At 37.6% G+C, this 20,795-nt stretch overlaps 1 protein-coding gene across 4 annotated transcripts in view; it reads right to left on the reverse strand.

Moving 5' to 3' along the window:
- Window positions 1-20,795, reverse strand: part of ROBO4 (roundabout guidance receptor 4) — a 1,497,877-nt gene that overhangs the window by 312,541 nt on the left and 1,164,541 nt on the right. For all 4 annotated transcript variants that reach the window (XM_044081194.1, XM_044081193.1, XM_044081195.1 and 1 more), the window contains one exon: window positions 11,332-11,726. In XM_044081194.1, coding sequence (XP_043937129.1) covers window positions 11,332-11,726 — 395 coding nt within the window. The remainder of the gene's footprint in view (window positions 1-11,331; window positions 11,727-20,795) is intronic.

Raw genomic sequence — 20,795 nt, forward strand, 5'->3', positions numbered from 1 at the left:
AAAGAATAGTTGGTTTAACAGCAGGAAAAGATTTAATTGTTTCTTCAAGTTGGCAGTTCTTTGGAGTGTTTATCTAATAAATTGAGCTATGGCATACCTAGCATACATGTGGGTCCAGTGATTTACTGAAGAAGGTGTCATATTTCAGTGCTGTAAGCATACCATGTGTGGGCTATACAGAGATATATTTTTTTAATTATGACTTTACTATTTGTAATAAATGTACTATCCTTGAGGATTTGGAATCACATTTTGTAGAACTTGGGAAAAGTAGCAGGTCAGAGAGATTCCCTGGTAATTTTGTTGTTCCCACTGTTAATGATATTAACATCCAATGTGATCTATTCATGACTTAGCTAAGTGATAAGGCAAAGTCCTGTTGAACATTATGTGATCATGACAGATGAGGGTAAGTCAGTTCAGTCTGTGTCAAAAATGGAAGACTGATATTTCTTTTCAGTGCTGTAGTACTGATAGCTCAGACAACATACTGTATAAACCTTCTTTAACCCACGACACAGTGTTACAGGCTCCAGATTCTGTTCCCTCATATGCAGAAGTGGCTAGAAATGTTAAAAGAACTAGAAATACTAGTAATAGCCCAGATATTAGTCTTGCTAGGGCAGCAAAATCATAAAATTTAAAAAGAGGCACAACTAATGGCACTTTTTCACTCTCAGTTTGGATTTTGATGCAAGTGAAGACACTCCATCTGAATCTGTTGGGAGTAACTTATTTGTGATTGTTGACCCCATGATTAAGAAAATCCGTAGACTTTTGTCAAATACTGTAGAACAGGTCATTGTCTCTAGTTTTAATGTGACAAAACTAGGTGATCTCTGTCATGCTTTGAGAAAAATGCTAAAGAACAGGTGACCATTTAAAACCATCATACTTCGTGCTGGCATGAATGATTTGTATGCTAATCCATTTTATCCTATGAACCTACAGCTTGTGGAGATATTTCATTTATGTAAAATCTTTATGGGTGATCTATGCGTAAGTGAAATCTTACCCTCTCATCGCTTTAGTAATTATCAACTAAACCCACTAAACAGTGCTGACCCAACAAGCAAACCTAGACAGCAACTTTGTACTTTTCAAGGGTAAATATTACAAGCAGATACAGGGAGGGGCAATGGGTGCAGTCTGTGCACCCACTTATGCCAACATTGTTATGAGGGCTTGGGAGTAAAACATGATTTTCAATTCACGATTTAGGGATCATTGGTCTTTGTACACTCGATACCTTGACAATATTTTTATCCTATGGAAGGACACTCATAGGAGAATGAATAAATTTATAGCCTATATGAATTCCTCTACTTCAAATTTGAGGTTTACATGTACTATTTCTGAAAATTTTGTCAATTACTTAGATGTAACTATATACAAGGACAAGAGTCAATTCAAGTCTAATATTTACAGGAAGCCTACTTTTTCAAATTAGTATCTGCACTTTTCCATTTCCCATCCAATGTTCCAAAAAAGATCCTTAGTAAAGGGACAGTTTGTCAGAATTTCAAGAATGAATACTGATGACGCTGTACTGGATGTTGAATGCCAGAAATTAACTAATATGTTTACCAAGAGAGGTTATCCCCAAGAGTTTGTAGAAAAAAATAGGGATGATGTTTTAACCTAAAACCAGTGAGATTCAAGTCCACTCATGGACAAGTTGAACTGCAGAAAAATCCACCTGACATTTCTGAAAATGTTTAATTCTTAGTTATCATCCTTTGAGTAACAAAGTTAGGAAAATTATTTTTAAATATTGGCCTGTTTTTAGGACCAACAAATGATTGCTAGATGTCTTAGGTGATGGCACAATGATAGTTAACAAGAAAGGTAAGACTTTAGAAAACATTTTGAAAGACAGGGCTTTAGTCGTTTCATGCCTATGAGGGGCATGAGAAAATTGTAACCAGTGTCCTTATATTCTTGACGCTGAGGTGGTTTCCTTGGGACTATTAACACTGTAAGTTAGAATAGCTGATGCGTACAATTGTTTTATAATGTATTTTACCAAAAAGTCAAAATAATACATTTTAAACAAGAGACATGCATAGTTGCAACACCAGCGACTAACTCTCTCCAGAAGACAATATGTACTCAAAGTAGGTGGGGCCTACACCCCCCCCCCCAAGGCCCCCTAACTACATATACTAACTCCAGGATCGCACTACAGTGGGGAAAAGGGCATATACCTTTTACTTGCCTTACAGTACTCTACACAGTGCCATATATACTAACTGCAGTTCAGTGAAATGAGATTCAGTGAAATGAGTTTTCAGTAATTTGAGTTTTCAGTGAAGTGGTCGGGGTGAAATGAGATTCAGTGAAACAAAGCAGACCCTTATGAACATATTTATGAAATCTGTAAAATGAATTGGAATAATGCCTTGTATAAACATAAAGTACAATCTGAGGGTCACAAAATGTTTTTTTTTTTTTTTTGCAGTGTTAGAGAAAGATGTATCCAGTTCTAGATGTGGAACCTAGGAAACTGTACTGGAATCTAGGGATTTGTGGGGGCAGCTGCAATTAAATTCCCAGGAACCCACAGGGTTAAATGAAAATATCTCAATAATTAGCATTTTAAAGCTTAGAGCTATAAACTTCTAGGATTTTAGATTAACTTTTTATTGTCATTGTTTATCTTACTGAAATGTAACACAGTAGTCTGTGAAAGGATTTTGAGGTTGCTACAAGTTATGTATGCTATGGTACTTGCAAGATAATATGCCTTTAATGCAGTTAATTTATTAATTGGATAGTTTAATTGAAAAGGTATAAGTACAGGGTGGTGGGTGAATTTTAGATTTGGTTTCTGAAGTCCACTGCAATACTATGTGGATAAAAGCACTAAATTTGTTTACATTAATAAACTTGTGTCGTATCCACCTGCAGAGTTTCTGACATCTTTGGTACAGCTTTGGTTTGTGTAGTTCAGTTTTAAATGCCAATTCCTTCCTTAGTGTCAGTGTTCCAGATTGTCTCCAGAGTTTGTTCCCTCTTCTGGTAAAGGGGAATGCTAAGAAGGATAATGCTTCAGTTGCTACAGCTGAACATCACTTGCCCAGGCAACCTACTATAGTACACGGTATGTTCATTTTTTCATTTGACAATGGGCATGGTTTATTTTGTTTTATGAAGATATCCCAGCAGATGTTATAATAAGTAATGACTGTGATGATTCAGCACATTAGATGCACACAACTAAGGTTACCATACATCCGGGTTTCCCTGGACATGTCCTCTTTTTTGGGCTCCTGTCCGGGCGTTTTTTAAAACCTGGACAAATCACAGAATTTTCAAAAAACAGACATCCCTATTTCGGAGTCTTTCCTCCGCTTTTTTTTTTTTTTTTTTTGATTGGCTCATATACCGGTACACGAACCAATCAAAAAGTGGAGCTCTGTTCAATGCGGAACAGCTTGATGTTCCACATTGAACAGAAGAGGGTCTGCTTTGCGTGTTTTTGACTGGCTCGTATACCAGTATACGAGCCAATCAAAAAGCGGAGCTCTGTTCAATGCGGAACTGCTTGATGTTCTGCATTGAACAGAAGCGGGTCCGCTGTGTGAGGTTTTAATTAACTCGTATATTGGTATATGAGCCAATCAAAAAGCGGAGTTCTGTTCAATGCGGAACTGCTTGATGTTCCACACTGAACAGAAGAGGGTCTGCTGTGCGAGGTTTTGATTGGCTCGTATACTGGTATACGAGCCAATCAAAAAGCGGAGCTCTGTTCAATGCGGAACTGCTTGATGTTCCACATTGAACGGAAGAGGGTCTGCTGTGCGAAGTTTTGATTGGCTGGTATACCGGCATATGGGCCAATCAAAAATCCCCAAACAAGGGGATTTTGCTCTTCAACCTAAGAGGGGAGCAAAAAAAAAAATGGTCTTTAGTTTTAGTCCTACAAGAGTAAAGACCTTTTTTGCTCTTCAGCCCTAACAGGACGAAATAATATATGCTAGTAATAGCACATATTTTTTCATCCTCTTTTACATACAAACAAATATGGTAACCCTACACACAACAACACTCAGGAAGGTGTGGAGACAAACACTTTAGGAATAGCACAGAGCAGACCATGCCAATGCTCACGGCAATAACAAAGGATAGTGACACAGCTACTTCAGGGAAAAACCACAAAGCCTGAAGCTGTGCCTAAGCTGGCAGAAGTTACCAGACTTCTTCTGCAGTGCCTGCTTCAGAGAAAGAGAAGGTTGATAGCAGTAAGTGTAAATCAGAGACATAGTACTTAAGAATACTACACTAGCACTGAAAAGGAACTGACAAGGATAACAGAGAGAGAGAGATGAGATAGGCACTTTTCTCAGACTCATTTTTCAGAGAATTAGGGAGATAGTCAAATAGACTTCTGACTCTCAAGGACAGAGGGAGTCTATGCAGTTAGAGAACTTATTGTTCAAAGAAATGATCCCAGAAGGGAGTGACAGGCAGAAATAGCACAACTGATGTTAATGCACAGGGCACTTCTGTCCATAGCTCATAGCTTCATAGGTAGGTACTAGGCCATCAGCCCTAGGGCCTATAGAAGCCTAGCCAAAAAGGTACCCTGGCTTTTGCCACCCAAGAAAATTATTTTCCTGTGCCTCTGTCCAGCAGAGCCACAGAGGTGATCCCCGGGGTGAATTTCCTATCTCCCATCCAATCATCAAGATTTTTCTTGAAGAGTGCTAATGAGGAACTTTGTTTGATATAGATAGGTAGTTTATTCCAGAGTATGAGAAATCTCTGGGACAGGAATCTATCTCTCCAGCATGTTCTGTTTATTGTGGTGACAAGGTTTAGGTCCCTAGAGCATGTAGCTTGGAGGGATTGGGATTTCTTTAAATGGAGCATGTCCAACAGCTCTGGGTTTGACATAACTTTGTATGTTAGGCAGAGATCACCTCTGAGTAGGCGATATGCGATGGAGTAAAGCTCGAGTTTTTTTAGACGTTCTGAGTAGGGCATCTGTTTGAGGCCAGTAATCCTCTTTGTGAGGTATTTCTGCAGCCTTTCCATTTGTTGTAGATGTCTTGTGAGGTGCATACCAAAAGGGGCGCTGTACTCTATAATGGGTCTAATGAGTGATGAGTAGAGGGGAACAATGACATCTATTTTCCTGGGTGAGAAACCTTTTGTGATGAGGTGTGCCACGTATAAAGATTTCCTGACTACTGTGGCGATGTGATTATCAAAGGAGAGACTACTGTCCACCTGTGTCCCAAGGTCCCTTATCACACTTTCAGTGTTAAGTAGACTACCACCTATGTGGTAGCTCATGGGTACAGAGTTTTTACCAAAGGGGATGACAATGCACTTTTTGGCATTGAGCTTGAGGCCTTGGCTTTGACACCAGGCATCTGTCTCAATGAGGCCCTTTTGTAGGATGTCCACATCATTAGGAGTTTTGATTATGGCTCCTAGTTTGCAGTCATTTGCAAACTTCATTAGCTAAAGACCTTCTGTGTTAGCCTGTACTTCAGAAAAGTAGATACCAAACAGGAGAGGACCTAGGACTGAACCCCATGGTACTCCACTTGTCACTGGTCTGAAGTTGGATTTGGAGTCTGCTACTTTCACAGTGTGGATTCTGTCAGTGAGCCAGTTGGCAACCCATCTTGTGACATAGGGATTTATACCTAGTTTAGTGAGTTTATCTATAATTCCAGAGTGGGGGGATGGGGTCAAAAGCCTTGGCGATATCTAGATAGGTTGTGTGAACCACCTTACCCTTGTCTACGGCTTTGGTGACTGCTTCAATGAAGTCAATCAGGTTTAGGAGACATGATCTCCCTTTTACAAACCCAAACTGGGTGGGGTCCAGAGTTTGGAGATTACCAATGTCTTTGTTTATAAGTTCCATGATGATATGTTCCATGGCCTTGCAGACCAGGCTCATTAGGGTAATGGGGTGGTAGTTCCCGGGGTCCGTGGTGGCTACCCCTTTGTGGACTGGGATAACCATTGCTGTGCGCCATTCAGTGGGCACAAAGCATGAGGTGAGGCTATGATTGGACATGGTGCTTAGATGGGGTGCCAGTTCATTCTATAGTTCATGTAGAACGCAGCCTGGGATGTTGTCAGGTCCCATGGATGCTGTGTTCATGGCTTTGGAGAGTGTTTTTTTTACCTGTGCAGACATGATTACAGGAACTTTGCATTCTTCTGGTATAGAGATGGGCCCTTTAGGGGATGGGGGTGGGGTAAAGTTAGCACTGAACCTATCTGCCAGGATCTTGGCAATATCAGTTGGTTCTGTATATTTAGTACCATTGTGCTGTAACTCAGAGCAGATCTGAGTGTTGCCATTGAGATTCTTGACTTAGCTATAGAATGCTTTGTGGTTGTCTTTAGAATCAGTGGCAATTTTGTTTTCATAACTAGCTTTGGAGGATTTTATGAGAGATCTCAGCTTCTTACTGAGGCTTACCAAGGAGTTCTTCCAGTCATAGGATTTTACTCTTTTTTGCAAGTTTCTTTCTTCTGTTGTAGAGTTTGTTTATGACAGGGGACCACCAGATTGACTTCCTTTTTTTGGAGGATAGCATCTTGTTTCTGTTAGGGATAGCACAATCCATGCACTCGTGTAAGTGCTTATAAAGTGCATTTGTGTAAGATTCAGCAGTTATACCTCTACCATCTGCATGGGTGTTGTGAAGTTTGCCACTTCTGCCTTAAGAAGCGTGAAGTTGGCTTTGGAGAAGTTTTTTACAGTGCTTTCCTTAATGGGGGTTGGGGGCGAGATGTGGATATCTACGGTGATTAGCTTATGGTCAAATCTGACCAAATGAGGAGTTGACTTCAGGTGTGGAACACCAGTCACTCATGCTGGTAATGACTAGGTCTAAGATATTGTTGCCCCTGGTGGGGGTGCGGATAAGTTGATCCAGGGCACTGGAAATTATGAATTTCAGAATACGTTGACCAAAAGAGTTGGTACATGAGTTTTCCCAGTTAATGGCTGGGTAGTTGAAATTGCCCATTATTAGGGTGTTGGGTTGTACCCTAATATTTTCTAGTGTATCATGAAATGAGGAGTGGGAATCCTGGGGCATTGTGGGGGATCTGTAGCAAGTTACAATTTGGATTGAGTTCTTGCCCAGAGTTAATTCCACTTGGATAATCTCGGATGCATTATGCTGAGCAACTAGCCTGGAGGTGTGGATATCCTTAATTAATATGGACACGCCTCCACCTTTAGTGTTTTGGTCCAGGTTAGGTGGCCTCGAGTGAATGCATTTTGAGGTTTAGTCTTCTAGCATTGCGTAGCATTACCCTCAGATTTTGCTTGCTTGTACCTATTACGGTGGTGAGTTTGTCATTTTAACCTTTCCTAAAAAAGGCACTATAGGGGGTGGCAAGAGCCTTAGCCTGTATTCGGAATCCCAAGGGTGACAGGTGCAGGCCATCTCTGGCAAAGCATCGTGGTCTGTCAATCATGTCATCCCAGGCAGACAGATACTGGATCCCCTTAGAATGATACCAGAAGCTTAGCCAATTGTTTACGTCAATCATTTTGTCCTTGTACTGTGGTATCATTCTGGGTGATGGCAGGATGCTACTCAGGGCTAGGGTCATACTTGCCTGGGATACAAAATCGGAGACCTCCTCCATGTCTCTTTTCATGAAGTCCAGGGAGGTATGTCTCAGGTCATTCAAACTAACATGGACAATGACAGAGTCATATTTGTACTTGTGGAATGACCTGAGTGCGTGTGTTATGTGGGGAGTCCTGGCACCCAACAGGCAGCTGAAAGTAACTTTCTCCTTGTTTAGCCTGGTGAGTGGAACATCAGTGTGCCTGACTATAGAGTCACTTTTGACTAGAGTGTTGGGTACATTGTTATGCCTTATGGGCTGTGGTTGAGTGGCACACTGAGTTTGTGGACTATGTGTCATTTGGGTTGTGTTGGGGGGTGGAGTTTCCTTGCGTTTATGCTTTGGATGTCCCTGATGCTTGGGCAGGTTTTTATTGAGAGCCTCCGCGAATGTAGGTGTGTGTTTTGTGTTTCTATGTGTGTGTTTTGGTGATGTAGGTTTTGAGGGACTATGTGATGAGTGTGGTGTGGTGCAAGTGTTTACCTTCTCCTCTTGACCATCTAGTCCAGTCTTATGTGAAGAGAGCTTTGCTTCCAGTTTGGCTATATAAGTGCATCTCTCACAGGTTGTAGTGCTGGGTGGTAGGAGGAGAGGGTTGTCTGTGTACATAAGACAATTGCTGCATTGCCCCAAGATGCCCAGATTCATCAGGTAGACTGGAGAAAACACCGGGAGCTGACCCTTAGACATGCCTGGATAGGTGCTTCTTTATTAAGTACTAAAAACTGTTTTCCTCTAGACAAGGGAGGAAAGTTGAGTGCTGTAGTAATTTGTAGCTTGTTGAGTGCTTAGAACGAGTTCTGAACAAGTGCTGAGCTCAAAAAAAAAAAAAAAAAAAAAAAAAAAAAAGCTCTGATAGAGATTTTCAACAGGAATGGTTTCCCTGGAAAATGTTTATAGATGGAAAGGGTAAATTATGTCAAACATGCTGACTAGTTTGTAGAATCACTCTAAGTAAAAGCAATTAAAAAACCCTGCCATCCTCAATCAAATGGCTTGGTGCTGAGATTTAATTCTACTGTTAAGACCATGCATTTGCAGACCAGTTTAAATGGTAGTAGGACAACCCGCTACCCATTTCTTCTTTGCATGCACAGAGGTACCACAAGAATCTACAGGCATTTCACCATTTGAGGTGCTTTATCATGACTGGGTGAGGGAGCCTCTTGAATTAATTTATGAGAAGTGGGAGGATGAATGTAATTCCAGAAGATGTTTGTTTTATAATTTGTGGTGAATTTCAGGACTATGCTTAGGGAGCTCCTTAGGATGAGACAGGATCACCTAACAGAAGCATAAAAGCAGCATGCAATTGTCTAGTATGACCACAGATGAAGAACTTGAGAATATAGAGTTGGGCAAAGGGTACTGGTAGTTACATCTCTTCATCAGATATAGCTGCATGCAGCATGGGAGAGGCTTCCAATGCTGTGAAAAAGGTAAGCAATGTTAATTATATTGCAGAGTTGCCACACAGAAGCACAAACACTCTTTACCATGTTAATATGATGAAGCCCTACTGAGAAAGATACTTGCACTCAGTTGATGCATCTGGATAGAAAAAGAATCTGATGGCAGTTAAATGCTAGATCTCCCTTATGAGGCTGAAAGTGAGGAGCACTGCTAAGTCCTATGCCATACATGTCTTCAGTAACTCTGAGTACTACAGCGAGAGTTTGCAGATATGTTCTCAGCTAAGTTATAGTGTACCAATCAGTAAATCACCATGTGGATAGATACATAACAGCCAACCAACAAAGCCCTTTAAGGAAGGCTGAGCAAGGAAACCATTCGGTGGGGGGGCAGCAAGAAATGTCAAATATAGAGTAATCCAGGAATTCAAAAATTTCCTGGCATCTCTGGTGGTGCAGGTGCCAAAAAAATGCCAGAAGCACCAACTTATGCACAGACTATAGGAAACTATTCTTAGAGAAGCAAATGCTGCCTGGCCAAGAATGATGAAGCAGTACAACAGCTGGACATAGCTAAATACATGACCACCACTGATGTGATGGAGGGTAACCAGCAGGAGGTATCGGCCTTTGATACCTCACTTGAGTTGAGTTCACCAAATGCCCTTTGGGATGAAGAATGCCCCCCTGACTTCCCAGTGCCTGATATATACCACAGCCTAACAGAAGATGATCACTTTATGCTCTTACTTACACAGACATCATTTAACTAGTAAGTGGTCATGCCAGGAACATGTGCAGTATGTCAGAAAAATGGGGAACAGAATGGCAGATCAAAAAAAGGCAGCTTAACTATTAGGGCAGACCAGTCTGTGGTAAGAATGGCAGATGTAACTTGTCTCAGTCACTCTGTGGGTTGAGCAAAATTTGAATAGAGTCTGACAAAGTAAAGGCTATCCAGGCATAGCCTACCCATGTCAGTATGTCCTTGAGGTAGCACAGTATTACAGAAGCTCTTTATTGCAATTCTTCTGCTTGTCTTCTCATAAATTTTACTTTAAATAACAGGCTATGTACAGTTATCTGAACTCCAGCTTCTTAGCAGGGATTCCAAAAATGAAAAGAACTCTTGTGTAGACCCCCTCTATACTGGCTAGTCTTGTTTCTAGCTAGGAGTTTATAGAGCAGAAGGTTGCTTCAAACCAAGGATGGAAGTCTATTCTCAGATTTCTCCAAAGGAGTGTGTCCAGTTTTAGGCTTCAATCAAGGGAAGAATCATATGTATATGTGAAGAAGGAATGTTTGTCAAATGTTTGTGGAATCTCCAAAGCTTCAGACTAGATTATATTGTAAAAATTCACAAAAGTTACAGATCATGATTCCTTGAAGTGGCTTCATATGGTTAGTAGGCACACCAGTGCCTTTAGTCAGACTTTGGCAATAAAAACCTTTAATATGGCAATCCAGGACAGGAGATGTGCGAGTAATACAAATACAGATTGCCTGTCAAGACAGGGGAGTAGGTAGTGTAACTTAAAATGCATCTATAACCCCAAGCGCATTTTTGGTGGTGTCTCAAAAACTGCTTGCTGTCATCAAAAGTGGGAGAAAAGAGTCAGCTTCCCGTAATTCTAATTGGATAACGCCAGTTTCCTTTTTTATTTACCTGGTAACACTGGTGTACCCCAAGGCTCAATTCTCAGCTCACTCCTCTACAATATTTTCATTAATCACCTTCATTCTGCCACTAAACAGGCAACCCTTATCCAATATGCCAATGATTCCATGTTAATTTGCTCCCTAACAATCTTACCCATCTGCAAAATACAACTCAAAATGCATTTAATTCCATTATATTATGGTGGACTTATCTAAATGTTGTGATATAATGAAGAACATTACAGTCACTTTATTAGTTATACAATTGTTACATGTCTAATTTAAATTTAAAATGCAATGGAAACTGTTGAAAGTTGTGAATTCTTCTTTACTGAGGTATGTTTACTGTGCATCTTAGGTTACACTGTATTATATTCTACATTTAAAGGCAGCAGTGGATGTTATGGCCTTTGGTGAAGGAAAGATAAACTACAAAACTTCAGTAGCACACATGCCTAGGATATGACAAGACTGTACACTGGCAACTAAATTACAGATATATTTGTATATGTATACACACACACACACACACACACACACACACACACACACACACACACACACACACACACACACACACACGCACACACACGCACACACACTCACACACACACACACACACACAAGGGTAAACAGTTACCTGTGTATGTTTTCTCTGAATCCACCTGAGTAAGTCCAAAACAGAAACTGTCTACAGCCACTGCGAGGGCCTGAGCAAAGTGGGCATCCATCAGAAATGACCCATCAGAAGAGCTCACCATGCTAGAGCGGGCACTGGTGACGTTATCCTCAGAAACAGATCCCCAGCCATTAGCCAAGGAGCTGTCACACTCACTAAGACTGGAGGTTGGTGTTTGGCAATATTTTCTGAAAAAATGTCGTGAGCTGATGTAATGCTCTTCCATTTCAAGGTCATCATCCTCTACTGCTGGGTCTGTTTCAAGATCAGAGGGCATAGGACCGCAGATGTATCCATAGGTGTGAGGAGGTGAGAACTGCCTACTGGGAGATGAACTCTTGCTGCCATTCAAATGCCTGGTATAACAAACAAACAAAAAAGTGCACTGTTAGTTGTATCAGTTTTGCAACCAAGCCAAAACAAGACATATGCTAGATTAAAAGTGAAATGAAATTAAAATGCAAATGATCAATGTTGGTATTAAAATAGTTTGATAACCCAACATGAACCCCCTGCCCACTTTGCAACCAGAATAAATTAAAAGAAAACAAGCTGTTAACAAAGTCCTAGTTCCACACACTATGTAATGCTCATAGCATTAACATTGGTTAAACTGGCTTAAAAGGATATTCAGCCTTTCCTTGTTGCATGCAAGATGAAAGTTTAACATTACCTTTAGTTGTTCTCTAGAGTTAGTCCACATTTGCATAGCTGTAAATAAGTAAGTCCAGCCTTAGGTTCTAGCCCTGGACTTTTATCTAACAGACAATGTTTAAATTCCAGACAGGTCACTCCTGTTCAATGAAAATATATACTGGAGAATATATGTTGTAAATTACAAGGAATGTTCTTTATAAACAGGTAGGAAACAGACATACATGAATTCACATTTGTACTAATGCAAAATGTTTTGAAATGGACAGGAGAGGGGATATGATAACAGAAACTAAACAATGTGAATTTACAAACTCATATTTTCTCAGCTTTAATGGGGAGGAGGTGAGCAAGAAAGCTATTAATCTATTAGACGAAAAATCTGGAGGGAGGTTATGCAAGAGATAAGTTACATAACATTAAGACTTTTAAACAGAGGTTCAACTATGTGATCAGTTATTGTTTGATTACATTGCCTCTCATTTTGTACATCTGAGGAATCACATTACGTATTTGCCCTAACTTGTAGCTCCTGGAGATCCAAATCACCCTTAAAAAAAACAAACTGTTACTTCATTGATATCTACAGATCCTGATCAATGTCTCACAAAGATAATGGAAAACACCATTAAGAGATTAAATACCAAACTAATTACCATGCTGCTAGGGAAATTCAATTACCCAATCAATGACTGGCACACCTCTAAAAATGGATATGCTCAATACTTTAATACCAGTGCACTAGAGCAAGTTATAAAGCTACCCTCTAGATCCTGAGCCAAACTAGCCCCTGCCTGTACTCCAGCATGCATCTCCTCAATCCTGGGACATAAGAACAACATTAGGGAAGCAATTATGAGGACTGTAAAATGCCATGCAATATATACCTTTGCAATGACACTTTAAAGTTCATACCTCTCTTTTCAGGCACTTTTTAGTCCTTACCTCCCGAGTTAAGCAAGTCTGTACGTAACAATCCTGGTGTAAATTTGTCTCTACCTATTTTATCAGCAAACTGAAAAACAAATGGTCCAGGCACACTTGAGATGGCTTAAAATATTTTTTTTAAAAGATCAGTCTAGTGGGGCACCTCCTTTTGGGAAGGTTCACACAGCGGCAACCAATCGGGTTGTGATGGAGAAGGGAGGAGGTGGACCCAGTATCAACAACTGGTCATTACGTGAATTCACTAACTCCATACAGGATGGCTATGGAAGCCAGTCACTTTTTTTCAGGTTCCAACAGCAGAAATAGCCATACCAGGAGAGAAGTCTCGGTTTTCAGCAACAGGAATGGAGAAACTATGGGAGAAATCCCAGTTTTGGGCAATGGAGATGGGGGATCGAACATGGATTTACAATGAACTGATGTTAATTTAATTGCATGTACTGCTTCTGTTTTAAATGCTCATGCTAACAATAATAAATTAATAGGAAGCACAGCCTTATAGAACTTGAACTTAAAAGACTGGCTACATTCATATAACAACAAAAAAGATTTATTTCATGAAAATGTAGAATGGACTAACGTTAATGGTCACCACGATAATTCCATAGCTATGGCTTCTTTAAAGAAAGGAATTAGGGACTTAGAAAACAAATTATTTAGGATTAAAAATTTGAATTGAGATATTGCATATCTTGAAGAATTCCAAAAGTCTATGAAAAAGGCAGGCAGCAGGTTACTTCCAAAGGCTTTATTGACAAGTCACACACAAGCGCTTTCACCAACAGGCTTCTTCAGGTGTATCCAAAAACTAAAAACATCCCTGCATTTATACTCAGCAACATCCAATTAACCAATCAAACAATTAAATATTTAAAGAAACAATTTTTAAAACAGCATTCCTATATCATATACATATATATAAAACATATAAGCTGTTCAAGCTAGTATAATACTATTGTTTCTATATTCAAATATTTTAAACCTGTAAAACACTTGCATCAATACATGCAGTACATATTCAAACTTCAAAAAATAATACTAAAAATAATAAAAAATGATAGCTACCTAAATAAAGCCCTACTTTTTAAAAGTGGCTTTAATGGTATGTGGTCATTTAGACCATGACCATGGTCAGCTCTCAATCTCACTATCCATTCCAGTTCTAATTTCTCTGTTCATGTCCTAGTGTCACCTCCTCTTATATTTTCAAAATACCTATCTATTACCCTGAAACTAAAACAATGTTCTGTATTGGTGTCTTTAACATGTTTAGCTAGTGCATTAAATAGACTATCTTTTTTAATATGGTAAATATGCTCCCTGACCCTATCTTTTAACATTCTATCTGTTTTGCCTGCATAAAATTTGTTACAGATTTTACACGTGGCCAGATAAACTGAGAGGAATCACATTTGGCACTGATGTTAAAATTAATCTGCCTGTATCTGGATGTACATAATTACTATCCAGATTAATATACTTGCAGAACTGGCATTTAAGACAGGGCCTAGTGCCTTTATCATTATTGGATGAAATATAATTTTTAGGGCCACACAGTTGCCTTTTCAAAGATTTCTTGTTCTTAAAAGTAAATTCAGGACATACATTTATAAATTTACTAATTTGTCTATCTGATGTCAAAATGTTCCAATGCTTTATTAATAATATTAGTGTAACACCCAATATCTCTTGAATAACTAAAACATATTTTTAATGATTGTGTACTTTTAACAAAACTTTCATTTTTCTCATCGGTTTGTTTAGAGAAATAGGGTTTGGCCCTACTATGTCTCACTTTCTTCACTGTACTAATACTCTGATCAATTCATTTTTTATCATAACCCCTCTCTAATAAATCATTTTCCACTATGTCCAATTCTTTTGCAAATTCATCTTCTATGGCATTAAATCTAGGGGCTCTATAGGCTTGATTCTGAGCCACATTTTTAAAGATGAACTGGGGGTGCATACTGTCCCTTCTAAGCAAATTATTGACATAGCATTCTTTCTTAAACATTTTAACGTTTAATTCACCTGTGGTATCTTGCATAATCAAAACATCCAGAAAACTTATTTCATTTTCTGAATGGTTCATAGTGAACTTAAGAAAACTCGTGGAGGTATTGATGTAATCATTTAACAAACTTAATTTCTCAATGGGGCCCCCCCATATCATAAAAAGATCATCTACAAACCTACGATAAAATAATATGTCACTACTAAAATTATTACACATTAGTATTTCCTTCTCCCATTTTAACACTACCCCATTGGCATAACTATTGGCGCAAGACATTCCCATAGGAACGCCTTGACGCTGCCAAAAAATCTTATCCTTGTGCACAAAAACATTGTTCTCTAAGACTAATTTCAATAAACTACATGTCAAATTAATCTTATTACAATCATAATTCCCATGGTCATGCATTAAACCAGCTATACATTTAATTCCATGGTCATTAGGTATGACCGTGAACAATGATGTAACATCAAAAGTGACAAGTAGTATCGATTTATTTTCATTATTTTCACAAAATTTATACAAATCCTTAACAAATTGTTCTGTGTCTTTAAGGATATGTTCTGAAGTACTTATGAGGCCTCTTAAATTTTTCTCCAAATAAATTGAAATAGCCTCAGTACATCAATTTCTCCCAGATACTATTGGTCTCATTGGCAGATTAAATAAGCAAATTGTGCCACAGGGCCTTCGAGTCTGTAAATACCCAGATTTTTATATATGACAAATGATTCATGCATTTAATGATATTTTTGATGAATGTGGATTTAAAATAATGTCATTAATGGTGAACGTCTCTAAAAAAAATTTTATTATGGGATGCTGAAAGGTTAAACAATGTAATTAGAAATGATTTGTTGTTTGAATTTTATAAAGAAGTTTATGAACATTCATTTATACATACGGATAGGAAATGTGAGGATGCTTTTAAAAGAAAACAGAAGAAAGACTTAAAATAATATAGGGACAACAAGGCATACACCTTTAGAGGTAGATTAAGTAAAAATAATGTTCATGAAACCTTGGAACACTAATAAAGTTAACTATTTGAACAAAAAGCAAAGTGAGGGATTAATGAACACTGAAACGGAGGGTAGTAATGCATGTGACCTACATGAAAGTAACAACACTATTGATTCAGCTTTTAATTGAAAACACCAAACCCACTAGACCCTAAAGTAGGCCTGGACTACATCACACACTCAGCTGGGGGAGGTGAAGCGGATGTAAATGAGCAGGATTTTTCAACATGGAAAGGAAAAGGAAAAAACCAAGGGAAGACCAAAAAGAAAGGGAAAGTATAATAACTAGTGATGATGGTGTAGCTTTGTCATACAATAGCTTTAAGATATTTAATTTAAGTGGGATAAAAATTAGACTAGAACATTTTCAATTATTTGTTAAAGGTTTTAAGTTTGTACCAACTAATGGCATTGATGTATGTGATATACTTATAGAACTAAAACAGTTCACTAGAAAATTAAAATTAGCTTTAATGTTTGATCGACAACAACAGGGGGAGAATGACTCTTTTAGGCAAGCTAGTACCTATAACCCACACCTACACCTGGCACTTCAAGTTTTTGATGCAGTATGTACATCAGACTTATATGCTTTAAATAACAACAGCTAAAAAAGAAAAAAAAATATGGGTATAAATCTAATTTAACTGTTAAAGAAAAAGAAATTTTGGAAGAGCTAATGATGGACAAAGAAGTTCGTATTATGAGACCAGACAAAGGGGGAAGAATGGTTATAGTTAACGCCCTGGACTATTCAAGTAAAATGTTCGAAATGTTGAACATCAGTACATATGTACCAGTATCCACCAATGAGATCAATATTTCATACAGAAAGGTGGATTTAGCAATAGAGGAGTTAGTGTTGGAGAAGAGGTTAGACCGGGGGGGGGGTACTACAGATGAAGAAACCAAGGATAGCTTCATTTTTCAGTATCCCCAAAATTCATAAAAGTGTCACCAACCCACCCTACAGACCTACTGTTTCTGGGTAACAGTCGAAAACGTACCCCATAGCCACCTTCCTAGACCATTCTTTGAAAGATTTGATTAAAGACTATGAACACCTTTTAAGGGACTCTTGGGATTTTCTACACAGTTTAAAAAAAGAAATGTATGTGGATGAAATTTGTTTCATCACCATTGACGTGGTAGATCTATTTGTGTGCATACCAGCTGAGGAAGGTTTAGAAATGTTCTACGCACTATTGTATGAGAAGAGGGCATCTTTAAGAGTAGATGTAGATGTTTTGGTGGAACTTATGAGAATAGTTTTGGAGAACAATTTCATTTACTTTGAGTGGGAGACCTTCAAACAAATTAGAGGCGTAGCTATGGGGGCAGTGTGTGCCCCCATATATGCTAATTTGGTTCTCCTAAAGTGGGAGAATACCTTTGTGTTTGGCTCTACCTACTGGAAACACATTAAGTTATACTGCCGCTTTTTGGATGACATATTTGTCATTTGGGACAGGCCCAGGGAAGTCCTTACTTCTTTTATTGAATACTTGAATTCCACTACTGGTTTTCGGCAGTTTACATATAAATGTAACTATAAAAAGATAGACTACTTTGATGTTAGGTTAGAGAAAATTGATGGATGTTTGAAATCCAATATACACCGTAAAGATACATTTAGTAATTCCTACCTACCATATAGTAGTGCACATCCTTGGAAAATGAAAAAGAGCATAGTAAAAGGTCAGATGGGGCCACAAGAATGACCTCAGAAAAAAATAACTTTATATGTGAAATTGAATTGATATCAAGTTTCTTTAGGGCTAGAGGATACCCAAACAACTTAATTGAGAAAGTAGCTAAGCTAGTAGTGGAAGGATGGGGTGTAAAATACACCCCTTTGTTAGGGGATAGACAGTACAACCCCAAAAGGTAGTACACCACTGGACAAAGTTACAGTAAGGCAAGTAATAAAAAGTATAGTGAAGAACAATTGGAAAATGCTGAAATTTAATCAAGACAGAGAACATAAATTGGGTGAGGTTCCCCAATTTGTCTTTAAAAAAGGAACAAACTTAAAAAAAACTGTTTGAGAAAAATAAAAGTAAGATAGGTAACCAGAGGACCACAGGAACAAAAAGGTGTGGAAGATGTGGATACTGTAGCTACATTATAGATGAGGACCAAATAGTTTTGAACAATGGTCTACATAGTGTTAAGTTTAGGAAAGGAAACTGTATGACAAAAAGTTTATTTGGCAGTGTGTAAAGACTGTTCCAGCTTCTATGTAGGTAAATCAGAGAGGGCATTAAGTAAACGGCTATATGAACACATTTACGACATCAGGAAGAAAAATCTAAATAATGCCCTTTACAGACATCTTAGTGTTGAACCTAGTCATGTAGGATTTTGTTTTGGAATTTTGGAACAAGCCTTAATGGACCCAAGGGGAGTGGATTGGGAGAACTGGTTGAGTTTCAGGGAGACTTACTGGAAGCCGAAACTTAACGCACTCAATGCCCCAGGTCTTAACGAACATATATTTATAAAACCCTATTTGGTGAAAAAAGCAAAGAAATTATAGGTCTGGTTTAGGGTCACATGCACTGCACAACACAGGACCATCGTAATGTACTTTAGATACACATACTAAACAGATTATGTAAAACAAAATGTACTTGATTATAGTAAGTACTGTTGTAACCAAGGGGGAGGATACGTCTCTATAAACACTTTGATTTTGATTTTTAAAACTTAGTTTCTTTAAAGAATTGGCACCCTTTTAGAGGGCAAAGGGTATTTAAATGGTACAATTGAATTTGTCTTTTTATACTTGAAAAAGCCTTGCATTTGGGCAGGTGAAAGCGCTTATACATTTAATTTTATAATAAATCTTTTAAGCCGTCTCAAGTGTGGCTGGACCGTTTGTTTTTCAGTTTATAGTTCTTGGTTAACGGTTCCTACTACTTCATGGTTATACTATTTTATTAGTAAGACAAGCCTTAAAGTTAGTCAAAGTAGTACTTTGCTTCACCTGTAGTGTTAACTTACTCCTTTGGCTAGGAATATATTGACTTAGGAAACTCTGTCCCAGTGAGTCCTGTTTATTTTTTTTTTTTTGTGTGTATATAAAACTACATGTTTTGTAAAGAAAGTGAAGGTCAAATTGGATTGGGTCTTTCATGGCACAAAAAGCAAGCACAGTCTGATTGTCTTGAGTATATCATCTTACTAATGAGATTTTAAACCAAAATCTTATCTGCTTGAGTTGGTGGTAGCTCAGGTGGGTAAAAGATCTCATGGCACCTATCAAAAAGAGTAGGGGGTCCTTTACTTATATACAAAATTTTATTTACAACATATTTATATATTTACAAATATTTACAAATATACAAATATATAACTATACAAATTTATTTACACGTTCATAATTTCCTTTACAATCATATTAAATTTTCATCCATATTACACCCCGCTACCTTTTCCACAAACACCATCTGGTTTTAATCAATATTGTTGCTAAAATCCATTTACCATTAACATAATTTCATTTATTCCTTCATTCCATATAACACATAAAGTAACTTTTTATCTATTCTTTAAACATATTATTTACTTCTATTCTTATAATATTCATATTTTATCATATCCATGTTTATTTTATCTACTTCTTTTATATCTTCAAAAATATTCTTTACATAGCTTTCACATAAATTTTTTACTCTTACATTTCAAAAATACATGTTCTGTAGTCTCTTCTTGACAATGTAAACATATGCCACACATTTCTTTTTGTGGAGCATATACCCTTATACTGCTAATTAATATATTACCAGTCTCCACAAAAATCTTGACATTTTATTTTCTGATTGTACGTTTTAAAGCTTTACCTTTTCATGTTAGATTTTCCCATTGTTTTACATAGTAATGTTTTTTATCATTACATCCATATACCTTACTTTTCTACCTTTTCTATATCATCAATTATTATTTTCCACAAAAGTATTTTTTTCTTGGTAACATTTTATTTCTTCATTTATACTCTTTTTCTCTTTTACTTGCCCCAAATTTATCATACATATATTTATACAGTTTTACTACTAATTTCTTAAGTTTTTCATTCATAAATGTTAACACTTTGCACAAATTTAATGACGCAACATACACCACTGGGTTAATTAACCCTAAACCTTCTTCTTTATTTACATGTAAGACTTCTATCTTTGCTGGGTATAATGTAGAAGCCCATATAAGTTATCTACAATAATTTCTATACAAATACTGTTGGCAACATAAATGCAGTTGCTTTGTATGTTATTTTCCCCATGAGCAGTGACATTTTCATATAAGCATTTTTACTGAATGATAATTTTATGTTCTCCAGAAACAACTGGTTTGTTTTATTTATTTTACTGTTTTCCCCACTGAATTCTGCTTACATCTTTATTCACAAATTCTATACCTAACACAGAAATTGTATTCATTGTAAAATATTGACCCTATCTTTACTACATCACCTAAACCTTTAGTTTTCTATTAATTTAAAACCATCCGTGTTACTCCCAGACACTTGTTTGTGCAAATTATTACTTCTTTTATCCCAATTTATTTTTTGCAATTATTATAATATCATCTGCATATGATAAGAGAACAGGAATTCTTAACCCTTCAGGCGTTATATTCCCCACCTCCTTTATTTTGTCATTTATTTTGCATACCATATCATTCATAACTAATGCAAAGAGTATACAACTCAGTGGACATCCCTGTCCTACACCACTTTCATATTTACCTCTTGGCTTAATCAGCCAGTTACAAATATTTTT

This window comes from Protopterus annectens, chromosome 8.part0, assembly GCF_019279795.1.
Source record: "Protopterus annectens isolate FY-2018-M chromosome 8.part0, PAN1.0, whole genome shotgun sequence".
NCBI lineage: Eukaryota > Metazoa > Chordata > Ceratodontiformes > Protopteridae > Protopterus > Protopterus annectens.